This window comes from Sinohyriopsis cumingii, chromosome 17 (assembly GCF_028554795.1).
Source record: "Sinohyriopsis cumingii isolate HCF-2022 chromosome 17, ASM2855479v2, whole genome shotgun sequence".
Lineage (NCBI taxonomy): Eukaryota > Metazoa > Mollusca > Bivalvia > Unionida > Unionidae > Sinohyriopsis > Sinohyriopsis cumingii.
Genome location: NC_142977.1, coordinates 18,874,661 through 18,900,743, shown reverse-complemented (window position 1 = coordinate 18,900,743; position 26,083 = coordinate 18,874,661). Strand labels below are relative to the sequence as shown.

At 35.1% G+C, this 26,083-nt stretch overlaps 2 protein-coding genes across 3 annotated transcripts; both read left to right on the top strand.

The window, feature by feature from the left end:
* Positions 1 to 7,200: 7,200 nt before the first annotated feature.
* Positions 7,201 to 16,482, top strand: LOC149777857 (nicotinamide N-methyltransferase-like). 2 transcript variants are annotated; one of them, XM_089938937.1, is made up of 3 exons: positions 7,201 to 7,390; positions 9,879 to 10,080; positions 14,744 to 16,482. In XM_089938937.1, exons 1-3 carry the CDS (start codon positions 7,237 to 7,239, stop codon positions 15,192 to 15,194), a joined length of 807 nt encoding a protein of 268 aa, XP_089795063.1. In that variant the 5' UTR covers positions 7,201 to 7,236; the 3' UTR covers positions 15,195 to 16,482. The 2 variants fall into 2 exon arrangements, with proteins under 2 accessions (XP_089795063.1, XP_089795064.1); XM_089938938.1 differs by lacking the exon at positions 7,201 to 7,390 and adding an exon at positions 7,434 to 7,573.
* Positions 16,483 to 18,178: 1,696 nt separating this feature from the next.
* On the top strand, positions 18,179 to 25,110 carry LOC149777856 (nicotinamide N-methyltransferase-like). Its single transcript, XM_089938936.1, has 3 exons — positions 18,179 to 18,366; positions 21,198 to 21,399; positions 24,141 to 25,110. Exons 1-3 carry the CDS (start codon positions 18,213 to 18,215, stop codon positions 24,589 to 24,591), a joined length of 807 nt encoding a protein of 268 aa, XP_089795062.1. The 5' UTR covers positions 18,179 to 18,212; the 3' UTR covers positions 24,592 to 25,110.
* The last annotated feature ends 973 nt before the right edge of the window (positions 25,111 to 26,083 follow it).

Here is a 26,083-nt window from a genome sequence, read left to right as displayed (position 1 = left end):
TCAAGGCTACTGGCACATCATCACATTAAACAATTTATTTTGTTCGGAACACTCTGTACTACCGCTCCGGTGGCCTAGTGGTTAGAGCGTCCGCCTCGGATGCGGGAGGTCGTGGGTTCGATCCCTGGCCGAGTCATGCCAAAGACTTACAAAAATGGTACTAACAGCTGCCTCGCTTGGCGCACAGCATTAAGAGATTAGTGTTAGGACTGGTCGGCCCGGTGTCAGGATAATGTGACTGGGTGGGACATCATGCCACATGTCTGCGGCATGATGCCCCAGTGCTAGACATCACTAAAATCTGCTACACTGCAGACATCGTAGCGATATGACTGAAAAATTCTTAAAGTTACGTTAAAAATCCAAATCACACACACACACACACACACACACACACACACACTCACACACACTCAGTACTTTTGGGATTACGATATAACTTCTAAGTTTATTTTGGATGTTATTCACAATACTGCAATTTCCTTTTAAAGTTTCCATTTTTGTTCTATGCAAATACTTTTGTTTGAATTTTACTAAACGTATTAGATTGGCTTTTTCTGTTACTTACTTTAAGACCATAGATTCGTAACAGAAACTTAGAAGAGAAATTAAACATTGGTTTTGACATTTAAATTGGTTTTATTTCGGAAATTCTTAGTCCCTGGTAATTTAATTTTGCGTATTTGATAAATCATTTATTAAACTATCAAACTTTCGCAATGTCATATAATATGGATAACATGGTTTCAATTCCTAGTGATGAACGGTTAGGGGCCTTGAAAAAGTTGTTTGAGTTTGCCAAACGTCATGATCTTTCAGAAGCGAAGCCTCCTTTAACGAAACAAGATATAAAATAATTTGGTCCAGTTTTATTTGAAAAGATGTTTTTTTTTAATATAAATGTTCTCTGTGATTAGTAGATTTATATCTGGTTCTGATACGAGATGTGTGTGTATGATGTGATGTGATGTGATTTGGATTTTTAACATTGCTTTAGCAATTTTCCAGTCATATCGCTACGATGTCTGCAACATCGTAGTTTATAGCAATATCAAGCACTAGGGCATCATGCCGCAGATATGTAGCATGATGTCCCCAACCAGTCACATTATCCTGACACCAGGCCTACCAGTCCTAACACTAACATCTTAATGCTGAACGACAAGTGAGGTAGCTGTTAGTACCATTTTTATAAATCTTTCATATGACTCGTCCGGGGATCGAACCCACGACCTCCCGCATCAGAGGCGGACTCTCTAACCACTAGGCCATCGGAGCGATCTGATTGGAGATTAAAATAATTATGCTTTAAAGACGAGATGGAAATGTTGTTAAAAAGCCTTTAGCTTCAGAAAAAAATGATGGAAATGCATATTAAAAAGAGAAAGAAGAAAGAGAAATAAAAATGCAGAAAGAGGAGAGAGTTAAAAAGAATGAATAGATCAAAATGCTGATGCAGTTAAGGAAAGAAGAAAGAGAAGTTAGATAATGCGATTACGACTAAAAGTATTAAGACTGGCAGAAGAAAACACTCTTTTTTTACACAAGTTCAGGTTATTATGTATCAGAAATATTATTTAATGCGCTTGTTTATTGAAGAATAAGCAGACCAGTATTTTTGTCATTTTGAAAAAATTGCTGAAACTTTACAAATTCTAATAAAGCATTGGTCTTTATTATTACGCATTGGAGTGGAACATTAACAAAGCCGCACCCTACTTCTTGAATAAGAACACGTTCACGGGATGAAGATTTCTTAGATAAGTTAAGGTAACTAAATAAGAAAATATTCAGATATGTTCATGTATTCCATACAGCTTAAATAATGATAAGCTTGGCAGAATGACCCATTAGTAATATGAAACGTCCTGACATGAATGGTTCTTAAGTCTCCAAAAAAGTTTAGATGGGTTTGTTTGACCAAAGAAATTTATTCAGTACATGAATATGACCTTGACCTGTTTGAAATAGAAACAATTTGCATTAGCTCTGTCTTTATTATCCTGCTTATTTGTCATGTAGTAGCAATCAGAAATAATGTACGTTTTCGAGGTAAGGATTTCTGATCAGTCTTATGAGATGTTCGATTTCTAAAAGTTATGCGGATTGAAGTTTTGAAGTACTTGTACAAAAGAAACTGCTACGATGAAGGCAAAGAATATTGGTGAGCATCAGCCTCAAACATTTCCACCTGTTGCTCGTCAAGATTGGTATTGACATCACATTGTATGCAGTTGTTGAACACTTCACTTAATATGAATTATCTGAAGTTATTGTTTTCTTTATTACCTTTCTTGACAGGGCACCGCCTATCAAATAGTTTTCAAATAATGTGTCGCCTTGCAAGTTCAACAAGGGTTTGTCCAGTTTCTTTTCTACCGTTCCTCAACCTTTGTGGATATGCCTCAGGTACCAACTCGTAACACTTCAAGATATATTCCTCAACCATATCTTAATCACCCCTCTGTTGTTCCGACAGCAAAGTGTCGACTACACAAGCTTTGAGAATCAGTACACTTTATTGAATAAAATACAATGGAATCTTGACCATTCAGTGCTTCTAGTCATTGTCTCAAAGCGAAAAGAATATTTATCTACTTATTTGTTTCTGAAAAGGTGATACTAACTGAATAGTTCTACATGTCAAATATTTTGGACCGATCTGCCTCCTTTTAAGTTTCCTTTATTACTCGTACATTCTTTTGGTTTTCCATTATGTTATTTCCTAAATGTTTGGGTTCACGGGGAGATGGTAATTTACCATTTCACTTTTAAACAACAAATGCACTGACTCACTAGAACAAATTATTATGTGCTCATTATTTTTCTCCGTTAACTTTACATGCTAAGAATCTTACAATAGTGTTCCATACTGTACGGTTTCATATTGCACAACAGATGTATTTTAAAAAAATAGCATCGCGTATTAGGAACAATGTACGTGCAAATAACAGAGGCTTTAGCGTTTGGTTTATTAGATTTGTTTGTGGATGAACAAAATAACTGTTTTGTCGGCTTGAAAGCAGAGATGATAAAGTTAAAGATGTGGACGAGTTTATAGAGTCACAAATTAAACATTCAAACGTGCTAACAACTGAACGTGATATTCGCAATGCCTGACTCTTACGTCAACGATGGAGTATTGAAAATGCCATTCTGACCATTTAAACAATAACTTCGGAAAAATGTTAGTAACGTTTCGCTAATAGAATGGTTTTAACTATCAACAGTGCTTTCTGGGGGTCCAGAAAAACAGCATAGTGAAGCCTACTGAGGTAAATGGCTATCGCATATCTATCAGAGACGTACTATTATTTATAACTCCAAGTAGTAAATTGGAGCAAAAAATGCAGCTGAAACTTTTCGTGGAAAAGTAAGAGCCCCAGAGCCAATTAGCCAAGACAACGAAGAATTATTTTCTTCCGCTGGTTAATAAACTGTTACAGAGCAGCTTGTTTGCAATTTTCGAAGTTAACTTTTTTGTTACAGTGTTTTGGATTTGGGCTAGCGAAAGATGCCATACATGTCGTATACATAGCTGGTGCTCATAAAGAGGATGCAAGTGACAAGGCATAAACATGTCTTCTTTAGCTGGTAATAAGAATGGAAAAATATATACATTTTTGCATCTTAAATTTCCTGAAAATGTACTTTCTTAGTTCTGCAAATGCGACTTACATGATAAATATCATGGGTCCCAAAATTTGAAACACATTGCAAAATTATATTGTAATTTCGACTATATTTCCAATTCTAATCAGATTATCCTCCCTGCACTCAAAATGAAATGAACTTGTCAATCCACAGAAGTTATTAAAACGAGTAAAGAACATTTTTTTACATATAATATAAAGTGAAAATTTAAAAGACACTTATAGTATTGTGAATCAAATTCCAAAATATCATAATTGTCTTATCACGATCTCGAACGAATATAATGTTCTGAATGAACCCCGTAAGTTTTGAAGGTGCTGATGTACCAATAGTCTTGATGTACCTCAATGATATAATCCAGCATGTCTTTGAACGAGTTCTCAATAATCTCGAAGTAGAGTTTTAGTCCAAAATGTCAATGAACATTTTATAATTCCAATGAATCAGTTGATATAAATAATTCCTCTCAGATTATATATGAACACAACTGCAAACTCCGATCGTAGATTCCTAGAGACTGATATTAAACAGGAGTGAATAATTAGTTGACCACATCCTTTATATACTGATCTATGCCTCAGTAGTATTTTCTGAAAACTGCACCAATTAGTAAACAATGTAACTTCCAGAACCTTCTAAGTTTGTAAACAAGGCCAGGTATGGAACTCAAATCCAAGTAAACATCTTAAAATGAACATGATACTACTCAAGTAGGCCATACGATACCCTTAATCACGGAAAAAGTACAAGCACACAATATAAATATACATCACACATGATGGCATGGTCACTCGTATAGTCCTCTGATCCATTCCCAGTCGCCAGTGGAGACAAGCAAGGCTGTATGCTGGCCCACTCCTCTTCCTTATTATATTCCATACCCTTCTTACTGATGCTTTATGTGATTATGCGCAAATAACTGGGACGCCTACGCAACAGTTTACAAATAATCTGATTGTCTACAAAGCTATTGTTTTACCGATCCTGATGTAAACTTGCCAGAACTGGATGTTGTTCAGACGCCATGCCAAGAAGCTGAAGCATTTTCACATGGGATGCCTGAGGTCACTCATAAGGAGACGAAGGCAGGACAGTGTTTCGGACACTAAGGTTCTCACACTAGATGACAGTCCAAGCATACTGAACGCAGATTTAAAGGAGGGAATACGATCTAGGGGTAGTGAGAAGAAACGCTCCATACATGCTCTCAAGTCATCCACGAACGACTTCAGTATTGACCCTAAGTCTTGGTAACATCTCGCACACAATCTCTGCACCTGGTGCAGTCTCGTACATACTGGAACTACTGAAATGAACAGACGAGAATTTCAGAGGCAATGCATACGCGTGAGAAGAATAAATCTCAGAACTCCAGCAAATACTCTATTGATCAAGTGGCATTTCCTGTCATGGGTGCCTAAAGAAAGAGTACTTGCACTTTAAAAAAAATAAGCAGTGGTTTATATGTAAATCAAAATATATCTCCCCCTCCCCAATATGACAATGTCATTCTGTGATAATGGTACTTGATAGAATGAAAGGCAAAATCTAAGAAGGTGAATTTAAGGAAAGGTTGCTGGTAGTGTAAAATAAAAATTAATGACACAATCATTGTCTTTGAAGGGCAAAGAAGTTACGTCTGGAACATAAATCTGGTATCATGGGTCAGATCGGAACTAGTTTTGCTTTCAGTGATTTTACAAAGATTTCTAACGTCAATAGCTGATACTTAATGCAAAACTGTTAGTGTTCACTTGTGTTTAAGATATGCAATTTGCTTACCTCGCGTGTTGTTGGCATAATCTAACGAGAAATATTTTAAAGAAAATACTCCATGTCACAAGAATCTTAAAAAGTGTAAAAGATATAACATTACTACAAGGTCATGAAAATCTAAGCAGATTATCTCAGCATAATATAACAATGTTTATCAAATCTAATTTCTCCGATGCCGATAATTTGTTGTTATTCTTGCTTACAAGGTTCTAGCAAAATTGTCTGAGACAAAACAGAAAAATATACAATATTATGCATTTTTGTATATGAGTCAAAATGTATTAAAAAGAAAATATTGGACGAGTGGGACTTGTACTTAACAACGATGAACTATCTTACACAATCCGTGTCAAAGTGATCGTATCAGGCATATACACAATGACTGCTAGCGGTACTTTCGGGATGACTAGATTGAATATCCGATGATCTAAAAAAGTACTGTGGTCATAAGAGTTTTCTTTACAATATGAGGTGATGCCACTTACAAGCCTTAGAAAAGATACTATCATAGGTATGACTATAACGGCCGATAAGTGTCATTTATTTTAATGGAATTGTGCATGAATGCGTCAAACGTGGGTACCTGACATTAGATGTTGAATTTTTATGACTGTTAAGATGCGCTGGGGTAATTTGGAAATGTTTGGTTTTAAACTAATCCCCATTCGTGGTGGACATTGATTAAAGCTTGCATTTGTGCACATGACATTAAAGTTATGCATCAAAACTGCATTTGGTATGTATAATAAAGAAACAATGTGCGGAGAAACTAAACTTTGATTCTTACCTTCATATACATGTTTTAAAAGCACATACAAAAAGTGCTCGATCAAATTAGCTCCGTTAAAAGGGCGTGGTGAAAAGAATTCAGAGCATACAAAATATGAACTATAATTAGACTACCTGCATATTGTAAACACGTCGACTGAGATTTGAATACATGATGTTGCATCTTATATGAAGCCTATTAATTATTATGAATCGTGAAATCTATACCTTAATTAATTTGTGCCATATAAGAGAGTATAAAAGCTGTTCTTTGAAACATAGGGAATGGACTCTGGCCCTACACCCCAAACAATAACTGTCCAAATATTAAAAATGGGGTGACAAGGGTCAGATGAAACTCGGACTAGATCCTTCCAAATTAGAACAGTGCGTGTATTTGACTCTCTGCTATTGCTATTAATCATGGTCTCGTGATAGCAGCATCCATACTATAATCACGTGCCACTCACAGATGCATCTTATACAACAGTGATATTGCTCACCGTTAATGGTACTATCATGCCGTAGTCAATACACTAACACGCAACCATTTTGAAAAAGTAATGTAAGTAAGTTGATTTGTATGATTCTTGTGTTCTGGTATTAAATACTATAACCTGTATTAGACGCCACGAATCGTTAATTGTATTCTTGCAAAGTTAGTATATATTCAAGTGAATTAAAAGCTGTTGATAAAACTGACTCTCGGTGAGTTTTGGAGAGAGCGTGTTTTGGCAACTAGACACTCTCTATCTCTCTAAATAGTGTGTGTGTGTGTGTGTGTGTGTGTGTGTGTGTGTGTGTGTGAATAAAACGTATTACTTATGTCATGCATAAATTCTCCATGAATTTAGGAAATCGTTGTAGGATTGTTCTCAAGCTTTCTGAAAAATTCAACCAAAAGCAAAATCATGCAAAATATATCAACCAGCCCTCTCTCACTCAAAATCAGATTATTACTGCTTCGCGTACAGTCTCAGGTACCGTAGTGTGCGACGTGCACTCGTTGTAAAGGTTAGTGTACAGTGAACAGGAAACATGTCTGTTGAGAAAGTATTAACAACCCAGAGAGAAAATGACTTCGACCCAGAGACTTATGTCTCTACATATTACAGCAGCGTTGCTGAGAGTGAGGATTATGGAGAGCTGAGGACATTTGTTATTAACGGACTCGACGATGCTTTCAGATCAGGTATTGGCTATTGTTTATTTTATTACGCGTAAGAAACTCTGGCATTCTATTGCGCATATCATAATCAATCGTACAAAGATTTGCACATAATGAATCTAAATATAGAAGAGGCGCGTGAAGGAGTTCGGTCGATCCAAATCAACAAAAAAGACGAATCACCTGGTTCTGATATTTTCGAACAAGGTAATGATGCATTTTATTTATCACATTCGCTATTTATATATATATCCTTAAATCACCAGATTCAAAAAAATGTTAATATTAAAGACTACAAGTACCATGAATGTTTCCTGTGTCGATAATCGGGTTTTTGGTCGCATACTGTGATGCAATAGACTTTGCTTTTGTTTTAAAAAAAAACAACCAAACAGGTTTTATGTCCTACACGAGGTGAATGAAGTTCTTACATACTCCGATAAATATAATTCTAATGTGAGCCTCTCATGTTCAAATATCACGATGTTGCTATTGTAGTAACAATGGTTGCACTTTGCGGAACGCAAGCGAAAGCGAAACTAGACTATTCTGGCCTCGGTGTTGTTAAGATGCTCCGAGTGGCCCCAGTATACAGTTTATATTTGTTGTGCTGCAACGTGCCACCACTATCAGAGCCGGTGCATGTGAACCTAAAGATGGCTCAGATATTCTAGCAGCACCAGTTGCTTGCACTCCTTGTTGATGTAAGTTATCCTTTGTTCCGCGTCCTTTTCGCCTTTGTCAGTAAAAGCGGCAGGCGCCAATAGCTCAAGTTACCGCTCAAGCCTATCTGCTGACATCCCATGACATTATTTATTGATTTCTGCTTTTCTAAATGGCAGGCAATGTGAGTACTAATTGAAGCTGTTCTTAAGCAGCTGAAGATGGTCAGAGCGACTGAAAACCCTGACTCTCGTGCACTGCCATGGAGTCCCTCGCAACTGATGGTGTATCCAGCGATGAGACCAGATGCAAACCTAGTTTTAAAGCTTTCCTGTGAGGCATTAAATGTAGTCTAAACACTTGTGTCATTGTCGGTCTGCACAGCTCTATTGACGAGCATTGAGAACGCCGCATACGTGCTATAACGTATAAACGTTTCAAACGTTTAATGTATTATCCCACGTCTCTAAATTGGGTCAGTTTTGCTTGCAGTTCACAGACTTTATTTAAATATCTCATTGCACTATATTCTACTCTCTTCATATATACTCTTGATACCTGTGTACCACACTACCAAACTACATTCCTTTACCACACTTCATCAACGATAGACCATGCCTCCTATTTTAAACGGTGTGATACCTCTGCCACAATACTCATTGACTTTCTCCCATACAGCTCAGATCCCATGGTTTAAGTCAAGCGTTCTTGTCTTTACAACCAAGCAGCTTGTATGAGAGATGTAATTGCAGTCATTAAGTATCTAAGAAATTATAGGTATTTATTCAAATAAAAATTGGTATGCTCGATTTCTCTTGTCTAACACAACTGCGTCATCTGCGGAAATGGACACATATTTGTTTTTGGTTGGGAAGTGGGAATACAATTGTTTTCCAGGTCGGAAAGTTCGTTCAAAACTTAATTGGTCTGGCACCTCGGGTCATGCTAGCCGCCATATCTACCGACCACATTTTACAGTGGAAGGTATGGCGGGGGGCACGGCCTTCCTACTGCCATTACACTATATATAGATCTCTCCAAAGCTAAGCATTTTTCTGTGTGCGTATACTGTTGCGACTCCAGGTCTTAAACTATCTATCAGAAAAAAGCGAAATCTGCAAGTTTACTAAATCGACAAATAATTTATTTCCCTAAAGTAAAAAATAAAACTTCAAAAGAAACTGTATTCTGAATTAAATCCCGTAATAATCCTAAATGTTCTAAAAACGAGTCAAAAAGTCTAAAATGTTCTGAAGGAATCCTTAATTGTCCTGATGTGCCAAGAGTTTTTGAATGTCCTCATGTATCAATTGTCTTGATGGCCATAAGTAACACAACAATACAATCCGGAACTGATTTCCATGAGATCTCAATAATCCCAAAGTAGTGTTTAAGTCCATAACGTCAATCAGCACTTTGTAATTCCAATGAATAATGTAAATAAAAGATTCGTCTCATTATATCTGGACATAACAATATATGATTCCACAGATTGATCATACAACATGAGTGAATACTGACATATTTACACTGTTACTTTACATAAGGAGCATGAGGAACCAGCTTCGTACCTGTGGGTAGGGTTGTATAATGAATTTCAAAGACAATATCGAGCTCATTTTAAAATTAATGCACGACAAATGAAATTTTATTAGCTCCCATAACACGGGAAAACCCAGATGCAACTTTCCTGTTCGGGCGCCGGCAGCACTTACAATTTTCTTAAGGTTTTGGTTAAGAATCTATTATATTACTGCATTCTGAAAATGCAATCCTTAGTCTTCGTAATTTTATATGTCTAGCTACCATTAATGGAAGGCCATCACACCATGCTTATATTTTATTTCAGGTGCAATATCAGGAGTCCAAGTATTGGATATTGGCACCGGCCCAATGCCCCATACTGCATTTTGCGCCGCTCCGTGGTTTGAGGAGATAACTCTAAGTGACTTTTCCCAGAAGAACATAGAGTTTCTACAGAAATGGAAAGACGGAAAAATTAATCATATGGGGCCTGTCCTTGAATACCTGGACAGTTTAGAGAAATCAAGGTTTGTATACAATTAGAAAAGGATTGGTACAGTTGTATTGAAGTACCATATTTAACATTGCAGAGATCTTACCAAACTTCAAGCGTCTAAGGTCATGATCGGTTGTCGCGTAATTAACCAGACATTCGGTTTGTTGTCATTCCTGAACGAAATATGTGTTCCGCCATATTTCATTTGGCAGCCATGTGTTATTACTACTTCACGGTGACTAGTTGCGATGTCCCTATGACATCAAAAGTATTTACTTGTTTTTGCTTGGAAATTATCCCTCTTTGACATTAATATAATTAATAGGTTGAGCAATGCAAATAAATCGTATCACTGATTGCATCTGCATTCTTAGTCATACGGACGCAAACTGCATACAGGAAAGTCTTCTAGTAGCTTCCTGTTGAGTCGATGGTTCTTACCTCGACCGTCCACGATTCTTCCTCCACTAAATATTATTGTCGCCAGTTATATCGTATAATGTGCAGACAAAAGGCGTTAAGCCCTCACCAAATTAGTTTAGAAATGTAAAGTAGATATAATAAATATTTACTATAAATCAATCGCTATGTATCAGAGAGAAAGGTGCTTATCCTTGGATCCTACATAATATGTTTTGGATACATAATTATAGAACAAAAATGCATATAGAAAGAAAACACTATAATCAAAACAACTATGAGCGGCAGAAATTGAATGTGTGCCGGGAGTAACGGTACCTAAAGCGTATTTCTCATTCACGAGCACCCTAACTGGGCGTTCATTCACAAAAGGGAAAAAACAATAGCCGCGAGATACATACCGTTCTAAACCAGCATTCACTGCATCATATTATCTTAATAACTTTGAAAAGTGAGTTCGAATCAAATAGTTGACAATACACAGCTAAGGCTAAGCTAATATTTAAACAAACCTCTGTCGACCGGCCTAAACCCACATTCTTTACAAAACTAACTGTATGTATTTTGCTCGTAAAATAAAGCAAAAGAAGAACCTGTATTGCATTTTAACCTGTTGGCCCTTTCACACACACACACACACACACACACACACATATATATGTGTGTGTGTGTGTGTGTGTGTGTGTGTGTGTGTGTGTCGAAAATAACTAGTGAAAAATCAAAAAGAGATAATCAACAACAAAATAAATCAGCAGAGAAAATTAACTGCATCAATGTAAAAAAGAAACGTGCAGTAACTAAGAATCACACACGGAATAACCAACAACCAAGACATAAAAAGGAAATGGAACAAGCATCACCAAGAGCAAGAATTACCTATCGACCAAATCACATTGAAAAAAATATTAGACCCATTCGAAACAATTGCAAAAATGATCAAGCAAAATACTTAACATCCACAGGCACACAAAAGGCGACCTATGCAGATACAGTGAAAGAATGGGGCGAAGAAAACTACACACGAATCCAACAGAACCGTTATAGAAACAATGCAAAGTCTAATGGAAACCTTCAAGGATCTATTGAAAACTACACAAACAGAAGAAAGAATATAAGATTTACTAGAATACAAAACAAAAACAGATGGAGGAAAGAAACGAGAAGAAAAAAGGAAATCGAAAGAGGAAAAGAAACCGTGTTAAACCGTTCTAAACGAATTCTAACTAATAGTGATTACATTCTTCTAGGTAAGGGATTATCATATTGTCCAAGAACCAAAGTGCATGATAATATTAATTTAGCAGAAGCATTTTTCAAATACACAAGATCGTTAAAATTTAAAGAATTGTTCTCACAATCATGTACATCTTCACAATATGAAAATAGTTTTCATCTACATAATAAGTCTTTAATAATAAAAAAGAATCAACAAATCAACATTTACACCTTCTAGTGGACGAGACATTTATCTCGATTTTTATATTCAAGCAACTAAACAGGAAATTTTAAATAGCAGTCCTAATAGCAGTCCTAAAAGAAAACATTTTACAAACATATCTAGAGAAGAACTAAATTCTTGACGCAGTTTATCACAAGATGAAAGTATTATTATTAAAAAAGCTGATAAGTTTAGCACCATAGTAATAATGAATAAGGAGGATTATATTAAAGAAGTAGAAAGACAATTAAATGACGAAGAATATTACACAGAAATTTCCTATAGTCCTTCTGAAGGAATTAGAGAAAAAATAAGCCAATGTATTAATCAAATCTCTGTACACAATTGTTCCATATATGATTAACTAGATATCTTCCCAAATAAAATACGCACACCTCAGTTTGATATTTTACCAAAATTACATAAACGGTTTATAAGTCTCTACCTTTAGGACATACGGGTAGACCCATTATTTCTACATATAACTTAATTACACATAATATATCGCAATATATTGATCACATTTTACAACCACTGATGAAATCCCTACCTTCATATATCAAAGATACTTTTGATTTCATTACCAAATTGAAATCTTTACCGAAACTAACTGAACATTCATTCCTTGTTACACTTGATGTGGTTTCACTTTACACGAATATACCACAAAATGGTATCGAAGCGTGTAAATATTATCTTGAAGAAAACGAATATATATGTAAACTATCAAAAGAACATGTTTGTGATTTAATAAAACTTGTGCTCGAAAATAACTTTTTTCAATTTGGTAATACAAGCTATCTCCACAAAATGAGAACAGCAATGGGTAATCCTATGGCACCTGCTTATGCATCTTTATTTATGGTAAAATTAGAAAATGATTTTCTAAATAAATGCCTCTTAAAACCAGTTGTATGGTTATAATATTTACACGAGATCTTTATGATTTGGAGTTATTCATTAGAAGACCTTTATTATTTTCTAGACAGTATAAACAAATTACATCCAACAATAAAATTTACATTAAATGTCATTATAGCTAAAGTATCCGTTTTGGACGAAGATGTCGTGAATATACATAATACAAATATTGATAAAACTGTTTATCTCTATTTCGTCATAAATGTTATATATATATATATATATATATATATATATATATATATATATATATATATATATATATATATATATATATAGTTAATACAAAATTGGCCAAATGGCAGACAAATGGTAAACAATATACAGCATTAACATCTATATTCAAATTACAAATTTAAAAATTTAAATTGCGAATGCATTTTTATCAATGAGCACAAAACGTTAGACCTACGCGTCAAAATATGCAGTGTCGTTGTTGAATCTATATTAAGTACAACAAATAAATAAAATAACAAACAATCGGAAGAAGACGAAAAGAAATAAAATAGGAAACAACAAGTACAATCACCTTACAATAAAATAACAATGAGTGCATTGTCAGGAAATAAAGCAATTAAAGAATCATATAAACGCATGTTATTGTCGGTTGATAGAGGCTGGTTGAAAAAATGTATTTTTTATTAAAAATTTTAGTAGCTTATTCTACAGAATATGGTGTGAACATGACTAAATCGTTCTGAAGATTAAAATAGCAAAACTAAAATTTCGTATGTTCTTTTGATTATTCTTTGAAGATAGGTTAATCTATTTGGAGATATGTTGATGACTCTGATGTGTATTTGAGTCTATTTTCGATGTAACACTCACGTTATAATATACAACGAAGTTTGTCTTCTATCAATTTACAAACACTTTACAAACGCAACATATTCTATATTTTTTATCTAACTGTTTTCATTGGAATTGATGTGTTTGCAATTTAGTTAGCGATAGTCAAAAATTCTTAATAGGTGTAACAGTAAGATCGTCTTCATATGCAAAACTCTTTTCAAGATGATTACATTACCTTGCTTTCCTAGAGGATTCAAGCCTAGAATGCAAATTGTGACGAAAATTATCTTTCAACTGTTAATTTGCTACTTGTTCAAGCACAACACCATTTTCTGCACCTTATTGCCATCATACGTGCCCTTCACAAAGTGTTCAAAAGGTTGCATCCTACTCATGACATTTTATCTTGGCTTCGTCAATATTTAAAAATTCTAAAGAGTATCCGAAGAGAAGCTCTTCACCATTTACGATTGATTCGGTGTTTGATGTTTAATACCTAAATTATTTGTACAAAACCAGCAGACGAATCTTTTTTTCAGAAAGCATTACTTTGTATGAATCACAAATCTTCTGAGACCTGGAACAATAAGAATGTCAAATAAACTGCATGCATTGTTAGGGCGGTATATCATAAAATTTCTACTAGTACTTATTCAATTTACAGAGTATTCCATTGCCTGTCCAGATAAACATTTTTTCCAGCGTCTGCAAATGAGCCACCAGTCAAACAATGTTTAAGCTGGCAATTTTTTTAAAACAATTAAATATCAGCTGAATCATAATACAAGTCTTGCCTTTTACGTAACTATACCATATTTTCGAGAAATGGTCGTCTTAATGTTGCGTGTATCAATGATTAATTTCCAATTCACAAGATGGTCATTCGGTGCCTATATTCACGTGTGTAAACTATCACTAACTGCAAACATCAAATGCTCCACACAGAAAAAACACGTCGAATATTATTACATCGTCTGTCCATTCGTAGGACTCTTATATCTTGCTACATAAATGCAAAATGATGCTGATGGTATTTATTTTTATCCATTATATTCAGGAAAATTAAGATCATCTCTATTGTTCGCTAAAAAATGTCATTCATTTTTTATACATCTATCGGCAGCTCAGTGGAAAAGCGGCAAGATGAATTGCGAAGGAAGATCAAACACATTGTAAAGTGTGATGTCACACAGTCAAATCCTATCGTTTCCACTCCTGTAGATGGCATTATCTTCGATGCCATTACGTCATCATTATGCTTAGAAACAGCTTGCCTCACCCTTGATGATTATGCAAAATCTGTCCGAAACATAAGCAGTCTCCTAAAACCTGGCGGTCATCTTGTTTTAGTTGGGGTATTGGAGTGCACATTCTACATAGTTGGAGAGTATCGGTTTAAACACCTACCCATCAAAAAAGATGAACTCCAAGACATATGGCAAAAAGAAGGTTTTGAAATCCTCAGCCTAAAAGATTTCAATGAAACTTACTCGTCACCCAAACATGGAAATGATAACTCAGATTTGAAGAACGCTTTTGTTATGGTAGCCAAGAAAAGAGCAAACACTATTTAGTTATACTTTCGATATTGGAAATAAATCCAGACAAAAAGTTAAATTCCAATCAACAATTGTATCTTTTTCTATTAATGTATTACTATAACATTAAAGGTATGACGGAACTGCATGCCACCTACATAGAACAAGCTTATTATATTCTACGCTGTACTTCTCAAAGAATGGTTTACACTCCTGACGTTTCATAGGTAGGATTGTGATGTCACACAGCCCTTCGTATCCGAATCGTATCATAAGGGCAGCAGTTAAACAGACAATAAATAAAGATTCGTGTGTACAAATGTGTATTATCATGTGCGATTCTAAAAACAAGGTTAGAAAAATTATTGTATCGTTACTAATATAATTTAACAACATACCAGACTATGTAAATATTCCTTTCCTTATGTAATTAATATCAATACTATTCCTGTTTTCCATCTTCTTACTGATTCATTTTTATTATATTGTATTATCTGACCAATCACATGTGGAGCTTACGTTTTGTCATGGGGAAACAGCAAACAAGTCCAGGCATAGATTCCAGTAATCATTTTGCCCTATATATACTGACTGTATAACTTTATATTTCCTCTAATGGTTTTTTCGCTTACTTGTTGTATTCGCTTTTAAACAATGTAGAAAGGAAGGGCTTAAATTTGTTCAACATTGTATGAACATATTTTCTACGCAAGTAAACAAAACATTTTAGATTCAAGGACAATTGCAGCTAAATCATTACAGTAAATTGTGTATAATAACATTGCAAGAGTTTTGGATAGAAAACCAAATGCACCGCGGTAACAACATTCCTCTGTACGTGCATGAACCATGTGTTATCTATTCCGGCCTATTCAAGCACTGCTTTCGCTACGGAGTTTTCTGATGGCCGTCTCTAAAAATTCTAAAATTCCACCAATATAATATTGTATCTTTTTTCAGTCATATATAGGATAGATTATAAACATATCTTTTTCCTGACTTTTTCTTCTCATTTATTAACCCATTATGGACCTCCAATCATGTATTTATTCGATTTTGTGTGCATTTGTTTCTAGACTGGTTCACTACTTTTCCATATGTCTAATGTCTTGATTTCCATAACCAGATCAGCATTTTAAAAAGGATCTGAATTTTACTGATTGATATTAGACAATATATATTATAGGTCGTTAAAACTCTCATATAGATATAATAGTACAATGGCATTCGATGGTATAACAATATGTATGGCTACATTGCTTCTGCGTTACATCTTGCTCTATTGTAGTTTTACAGATGGTGACATTAAAATTTCATTTTCTGATTATGTATTTCGTGCCATCTTTCTACAGCATTCGTGTTACGCAAAAGAGACAGACATGCAGACATATGTATTACATCACTTGGTCTAAAATTTCACGAAACATTGTTCTCTCTCTCTCTCTCTCTCTCTCTCTCTCTCTTATACTAGGTTTTGATAACTGATAAAATTCAAAATGGCCAACTACCTTCTGTTTGTGGCTCACGCAGGAAAATAGTACAATGTATATATAGTGTCATCTTGCAAATCAAACTAATCAGTGTGGCAGATGATGATGATAAGGTGTTACAAAATTATCTAAACTTTCAATCCCGGTGGTTTGTAACCACTCAGTATTAACGATAATGTATCAAAAGCCCAGCGAGCACCTTACATTTTATTCGATTGAAGGATTACAAATGTTCATCAAATTATTATTATAAAACTATGGGAAAGTGTAAACTGCGCAGAATAGACAAGGTAATATATTGAAACCTGCACAGCAAGGGTTACGATAAGTATAAAAAGAAAAGACGCAGCTAACCGACGTCTGTGACATAAGAGACGAGAAAACATTGCAAAAAAAACTATTCAAAGTACTTCCCACTAATGGTGGTTAAAATTATGCTAGAAAGAACATACCCGTGTTTAAACTGCTGCGACCAAATCCACCAAGGAAGCTGGATATTGAGATGGAATAGGAAACCCATTATATGGCAAGATAAATGCATGCCTTAATGTATTAACCATAAATTAGTATAGTTCATAACTGCATAAACTAAATGGGAAACTTAAGCTTTAGGACTGAAGTGTATATTATTGTTCTCCTAGGAAACAATCTATACAGCACCTAATTTTATTATAACTATACAAAACTACATTGAAACCACTAAATCACTATTTTGCAAACTTGTTCTGCAAGCAGAGGTCAAATTTTGCATATCAAGATAAATCCGATTCAAATGCATAAACCTTAGAGAAACTTTGAAGTGAGGCAAATCGTTCATCACTCAGTAACCCTAGAAGGGGAGGTAATACAAATAAATTGATGTGACATACCACTGTTGCGATAATGAACCGTGCGTGTACGTGACTCTCTGCTGTCTCCTTTTAATCGTGGTCTCGTGTTAGCAGCATCCATAATATAATCACGTGCCACTCACAGATGCATCTTATACAACAATGATATTGCTCACCGTTAATGGCACTATCATGCCGTAGTCGATAAAGTAACACTCTACCATTTTGAAAACGTAATGTAAGTAACTTGATTTGTATGATTCGTGTGTACTGGTATTAAATACTCTTACCTGAATTGGACGCCACGACTCGTTAATTGTATTCTTATAAAGTTAGTATATATTCAAGTGAATTAAAAGCTGTTGATAAAACCGGCTCTCTGTGAATTTTGGAGAGCGTGTGATTTGGCAACTGGACAGCCTCAATCTCATATATATATATGTGTGTGTGTGTGTGTGTGTGTGTGTGAGAGAGAGAGAGAGAGAGAGAGAGAGAGAGAGAGAAATAAAACGTATTACTTATGTCATGCATAAAAACTTCATGAATTTAGCAAATCTTTGTAGGATTGCTCTGAAGCTTTCTGAATAATTCAACCAAAAGCAAAATCATGCAAAATATATCAACCATCCCTCTCTCACTCAAAATCAGATTATTACTGCTTCGCGTACAGTCTCAGTTACCATAGTGTGCGACGTGCACTCGTTGTAAAGGTTAGTGTACAGTGAACAGGAAACATGTCTGCTGAGAAGGTATTAACAACCCACAGAGAAAATGACTTCGACCCAGAGACTTATGTCTCTACATATTACAGCAGCGTTGCTGGGAGTGAGGACTACGGTGATCTGATGACATTTTTTCTTAAAGGACTCGACGATGCTTTCAGATCAGGTAACGGCTACTGTTTATTTTATTACGCGTAAGTAACTCGTGTCCAAAAGCTGGACCATCTCTTGTTTAACATGTTTCCTGTCACATCACTGACACTAGTATTTCAAACTTACCAACTTACGAAAAGTCCTATTTACAAAAATGACATGTTTCTTTAAAATACACTAACGTTTGAATGCTGACAGTTATATGTGGGGGAGACTGTTTTTTGTTTGTTTCTGAGCACGTTTTGTGGCATCCTATAGCGCATAAAATATTCCATCGTACAAATATTTGCACGTATGTATCTAAATATAGAAGAGGCGCGTGAAGGAATTCGGTCGATCCAAATCAACAAGAAAAACAAGAGTCATCTGGTTGTGCTATTTTTGAACAAGGTAATGATGCATTTTATTTATTACATTCGCTATTTTATGTTGTAATTATTATTATTAGTATGTCCTTACACAACGATATTCAAAAATAATGTTATAATTAAAGGCTACACGCACCATGAATGTTTCTTATGTCGATAATTGGGTCTTTGGTCGCATACTGTGATGCAAAAGACTGCTTTTGTTTTAAAAAACAACCCAAATAGTTCTTATGTCCTTCACGAGGTAAGTGAATGAAGTTCTTACATACTCCGATAAATATAATTCTAATGTGAGCTTGTTATGTTCAAATATCACGATGTTGCTATTGTAGTAACAATGGTTGCACTTTGCGGAGCGCAAGCGAAAGCGAAATTAGATTATTCTGGCCACAGTGTTGTTGAGATGCTCTGAGTTGCCCCACTATACAATGTACATTTGGTGTGCTGCAACGTGCCACCACAATCAGAGCCGGTGCGTGTGAACCTCAAGATGGCTCAGATATTCTAGCACCAGTTGCTTGCACTCCTTGTTGATGTAAGTTATCCTCTCTTCCACGTACTCGTCGCCTTTGTCGGTAAAAGCGGCAGGCGCCAACCGCTCAAGTTAGCGCTCAAGCCTATCTGCTGACATCCCATGACATTATTTATTGATTTCTGCTTTCACTAAATGGCAAGCATCGTGAGTAATAGTTGACGATGTTCTTAAGCAGTGAGCTGAAGATGGTCAGAACGGCTGAAAACCCTGACTCTCGTGCACTGCCATGGAGTACCTCGCAATGGATGGTGTATCCAGCGATGAGACCAGATGCAAACCTAGTTTTAAAGCTTTCCTGTGAGGCATTAAATGTAGTCTAAACACTTGTGTCATTGTCGGTCTGCACATCTCTATTGACGAGCATTGAGAACGCCGCATACGTGCTTTAACGCCGCAAACGTTTCAAACGTTTAATGTATTATCCCACGTCTCTAAATTGGGTCAGTTTTGCTTGCAGTTCACAGACTTTATTTAAATATCTCATTGCACTATATTCTACTCTCTTCATATATACTCTTGATACCTGTGTACCACACTACCAAACTACATTCCTTTACCACACTTCATCAACGATAGACCATGCCTCCTGTTTTATTCGATGTGATACCTCTTCCACAATACTCATTGACACAGTTTCTCACATACAGCACAGAACTTCCGGTTTAAGTCAAGATCCCTTGTCTTTACAACCAAGCAGCTTGTATGAGAGATGCAATTGCAATCATTAAATATATAAGAAATTATTCGTATTTATTCAAATAAATGTAAATTGATATCCTCGGTTTCTCTTGTCTAACACAAATGCGTCATTTTCGGAAATGGACACATTTTCGTTTTCGGTTGGGAAGCGGGAGTACAGTTGTTGTCCAGTTCGGAAAGCTCTTTCAAAACGCAATTCGTCTGGCACGTCGGGTCATGCTAGCCGCCATATTTACCGACCACTTTTTTACAGTGGAAGGCATGGCGGGGGGGGGGGAGGGTCACAGCCGTCTTGCTGCCATTACACTATGTTTAAATTTAGTTTATTTGGTCGGAGGCGCGGCGGGTGAAAAAAAGCACTGATTTGATTTTTTTTACATGGGTTTTTATCTGTATTTTATTTTTTCCTCTTACCAGGCGCTTTAGATCTCTCCAAAGATAAACATTTTTCTGTGTGCGTGTATTCTTGCGACTCCAGGTTTTAAAATATCTACTAAAAACAAGCGAAACCTACAAGTTTACTAAATCGACAAATAATCTATTTCCCTTAAGTAAAAAATAAAACTTCAAACGAAACTGTATTCTGAATTAAATCCCATAATTATCCTAAATGTTCTAAAACGAGTCCAAAGATATTAAAGGCTCTGAAGGAATCCGTAAATGTCCTGATGTACCAAGAGTTTTAGGCTGTCCTGATGTACCACTTGTCATCATGGCCATATGTAGCACAATAATACAATCAAGAACTGATTTCCATGAGATCTCAATAATCCCATAATGGTGTTCAAGTCCATAACGTCAATCAGCACTTTGTAATTCCAATGAATAATGTAAATAAAAAATTCGTCTCGTTATATCTGGACATAAAAGTATATGATTCCACAGATTGATCATACAACATGAGTGAATACTGACATATTTACACTGCTACTTTACGTAAGGAACACGAATAACCAACTTCTTGCCTGTGGGTAGGGGTGTGTAATGAATTTCAAAGACACTATCGAGCTCTCTTTAAAAAATAATGCATGACAAATGGAATTTTATTAGAGCCCATAACACGGGAAAACCCAGATGCAACTGTCCTTTTCGGGCGCCGGCAGCACCGCCACGTTTCTTAAGGTTTTGTTAAGGATCTATTTTTTACTGCGTTCTCAAAATTCAAGCCTTAGTCTTCGCAATTTTATATGTCTAGCAACCATTAGTGGAAGGCAACCACACTGTGCTTATATTCACTTTCAGGTGCCATATCAGGAGTACAAATATTGGATATTGGCACGGGACCAATGCCCCATACTGCATTTTGCGCCGCTCCGTGGTTTGAGGAGATAACTCTAAGTGACTTTTCCCAAAAGAACCTAGAGTTTCTACAGAAATGGAAAGACGGAAAAATTGATCACATGGGACCTGTCCTTGAATACCTGGTCAAATTACAGAAATCAAGGTTTGTAGACAATTAGAAAAGGATTGATATAGTTGTATTGAAGTACCATATTTAACATTGCAGAGATCTTACCAAACTTCAAGCGTCTAAGGTCATGAACGATTGTCGCGTAATTCACCAGACGGTCGGTTTGTTGTCATTCCTGAACGAAATATGTGCTCCGCCAAACATAATTTGGCAGCCATGTGTTATTACTACTTCCCAATGATTAGTTGCGTTGTCGCTGTGTCATCAAAAGTGATGGCTTGTTTTTGGTTGGAAATTAGCACTCTTTGATATTAATACAATTAATAAGTTGAGCAATAATAACAATCATATCACAGTGATTGCGTCTGCATTGTTAGTCATACGCACCCAAGCTGCTCATAGGAAAGTCTGCTAGTATCTTCCCCTGAGACAATGATTCTTACCTCGACCGTCCACGGTTCTTCCTCCACCAAATATTATGGCCGCCAGTTATATCGTATAATCTGCAAAAACATGACCTTAAACCCCCACCAAATTATTTTACAAATGTAGAGCAGATTTACGAAATAATAATTATAAACGAATCCCTATATACCAGAGAGAAAGGTGCTTATCACTGGATCCTACATAATATGTTTTGGACACATACTTATAGAAAAGAAATGCATATAGAATACAAACACCATGATCAAAACAACTATGAGCGGCAGAAATTGAATGTGTGCCGCGACTAACAGCACTTAAAGCGTATCTCTCATACACAAGCACCCTAAATGGGCGTTCATCCACAAAAGGGAAAGAACAATAGCCGAGAGATACATACCCCGCTAAACCAGCACTAACTGCATAGTATTATCTTCATAACTTTGAAAAGTGAGTTCGAATCAAATAGTTGATAATACACAGCTAAGGCTAAGCTAATATTTAAACAAACCTCTGTCGACCGGCCTAAACCCACATTCTTTACAAAACTAACTGTATGTATTTTGCTCGTAAAATAAAGCAAAAGAAGAACCTGTATTACATTTTAACCTGTTGGCCCTTTCACACACATACACACACATACACAGACACACACACATACATACATGCATACATATGCATATATATATATATATATATATATATATATATATATATATATATATATATACAGTTAATACCAAATTGAACTAATGGCAGACATATATTAAACAATATACATTATCTACCTCTATATTTAAATTACAAATTTAAATTGCGAATAAACTATTATCTTTGAAGAGAAAAATTTAGACCTACGCGTCAAAATATGCACCGGTATCGTTACTGAATCTATGTTAAGTACTACAAAAAAATTAACTAACAAACAATATGAAGAAGACGAAAAGAAATAAAATGGGAAACGACAAGTACAATCACATTACAATAAAATAACAATGATGACAGTGTCAGGAAATAAAGCAGTTAAAGAAGCATGTAAAAGCAAGTTATTGTCAGTTGATTGAGACTCTCTGAGCAAGTGTATTTTTTATTACAAAATTTTAATGACTTATTCTAACGAATATGGGGTGAACATGACTAAATCGTACTGAAGATTAAAATGGCAAAAATAAAATTGCATATATTCTTCTGTTTATTCTTTGAAAATAGGTCAATATATTTGGGGATATGTGGATGCCTCTTATGTTTATATGAGTCTATGTTCAATGTAACACTCACGTTCTACTATACAACGAAATTTGTCTTCTATCAATTTAGAAACGCAACATATTCCATATTTGTTGATCTAACTGTTTTAACTGGAATTGGTGTGCTTGCAATTTAGTTAGCGATAGTCAAAAATTCTTAATATATGTAACAGTAAGATTGTCTTAATACGCAAAACTCTTTTCAAGATAATTACATTACCTTGATTTCAAAGAAGATTCAAGGCTAGAATGCCAATTGTGACGAAAATTATCTTTCAACTGTTAATTTACTACTTGTTGGAGCACAACAATATTTTCTACACCTTATTGCCATCATACGTGCCCTTCACAAAGTGTTCAAAAAGTTGCATCCTACTCATGACATGTTATCTTGGCTTATCAATATTTAAGAATTCAAAAGAGTATCCTAAGAGAAGCTCTTCACCATTTACGATTGATTCGGTGTTGATATTTAATACCTAAAACATTTGTGCAAAACCAGCAGACGAATCTTTCTTCAAAAAGCATTACTTTGTATAAATCACAAATCTTCTGAGAACTGGAACAATAAGAATGTCGAATAAACTGCAAACATTGTTAGGGCGGTATATCATAGAATTTCTACTAGTACTTATTCAATTTACAGAGTATTCCATTGCCTGTCCAGATAAACATTTTTTCCAGCGTCTGCAAATGAGCCACCGGTCAAACAATGTTTAAGTTGGCAATTGTTTTAAGCAATTAAATATCAGCTGAATCATAATGCAAGTCTTTCCTTATACGTAACTATACCATATTTTCGAGAAATGATCGTCTTAATGTTGCTTGTATCAATGATTAATTTCCATTTCACAAGATGGTCATTCGGTGCGTATATCCCCATGGGTAAACTATCACTAACTGCAAACATCAAATGTTCCACACACAAAAGAACGTGTCGAATATTAGATCGTATGTCCATTCGCAGGACTCTTATATCTTGCTACATAAATGCAAAATGATGCTGATAGTATTTATGTTTATCCATTATATGCAGGAAAATTAAGATCATCTCTATTGTTCGCTAAAATAATTTAATTCATTTTTTTTTACATCTATCTGCAGCTCAGTGGAAAAGCGGCAAGATGAACTGCGAAGGAAGATCAAACACATCGTAAAGTGTGATGTCACACAGTCCAATCCTATCGTTTCCACTCCTGTAGATGGCATTGTCTTCGATGCCATTACATCATCATTGTGCTTAGAAATAGCTTGCCTCACCCTTGATGATTATGCAAAATCTGTCCGAAACATAAGCAATCTTCTAAAACCTGGCGGTCATCTTGTTTTAGTTGGGGTATTGGAGTGCACATTCTACACAGTTGGCGAGTATCGGTTTAAAAACCTACCCATCAAAAAAGATGAACTCCAAGACATATGGCAGAAACAAGGTTTTGAAATCCTCAGCCTAAAAGATTTCAATGAAACTTACTCGTCACCCAAACGTGGAAATGATGACTCAGATTTCAAGAACGCTTTTGTTATGGTAGCCAAGAAAAGAGCAAACACTATTTAGTTACACTTCAGATTTGGAAATAAATCCAGACAAAAAGTTAAATTCCAATCAACAGTTGTATCTTTTTCTATTAATGTATTACTATAACATTAAAGCTATGACGGCGATGCATGTCAGCTACATAGAACAAGCTTATTATATTCTAAGCTGTACTTCTCAAAGAATGGTTTACACTCCTATGTTTCATAGGTAGGATTGTGATGTCACACAGCCCTTCGTATCCGAATTGTATCAGACGAGTAGCAATTAAAATAGACAGCAAATCAAGACTCGTGAGAACAAATGTGTTTTATTATATGCGATTCTAAAAAATGTTAGAAAAATTATTGTATCGTTACTAATATAATTTAACAACATACCAGACTATGTAAATATTCCTTTCCTTATGTGATTAATATCAATACTATTCCTGTTTTCCATCTTCTTACTGACCATTTTTTATTATATTTTATTATCTGACCAATCACATGTGAAGCTTAAGTTTTGTCATGGGGAAATAATAAAAAAGGTCCAGACATAGATTCCAGTAATCATTTTGCCCTAGATATACTGACTATGTAACTTTGTATTTCCTCTAATGTTTTTTTTTTACGCTTACTTGTTTTATTTGTTTTTAAACAGTGCAGAAAGAAAAGGTTTACATTTGTTCAACATTGCATGAACATGTTTTCTACGCAAGTAAACGACGCATTTTAGATTAAAGGACAATTGCAGCAAAATCATACAGTAAATTGTGTTTAATAACATTGCGTTGATGGTATGTTTTTGAATGAAAACATTCAAGACGCTCTTAACTTTTAAATATTCGAATTTATGTGATTTACAAATCAAGAATCATGTGAACAAACTATTTGTTTTAATATTGCTATTCTAAAAAATGTTAGAAACAGTATATGATTACTAACATCATTCAGCAACATACCCGGCTATGTAAATATTCTTTACCTTATGTGAATAATATCAATACGATTCCGGCTTTCCGTCTTCTTAGTGATTCACGTTTTAAATCTATTTTATGATCTGACCAATCAAATAATAAACCTCCAGACAGATTATTTTGATCTTTTTGGCCCTAGATATACTGACTGTATAACTTTGCATTTCCTTTAATGTTTTTGTTTCTTTACTTATTTTTTTTTTTTTTTTTGTTTCGTTTTTAAACGATTTAGAAATGAAAGAATTAAATTTGTTCATCATTGCATCAGCACGTTTTCTACCCAGGTTAACAAAACATGCTAGATAAAAAGACAACTTCATCCAACTTAAACAGTAAATTCAGTGTAATAGCATTGCGTTGGTGGTACGTTCTTGGATGAAAACATTAGCGACTCTGTGTTCAAAAGGTTAACATTTAAGTATTCGAAGTTTTTGTGATTTAAGTTGACCAAATGAATGACAGAAAGAGTTTAATCAAATACTAAAGATTTTTTTTTAAATTTCGAAAATTAAAACTCGAAATTCTGAATGAAAAATGAATAGGTACAAAAAGAAA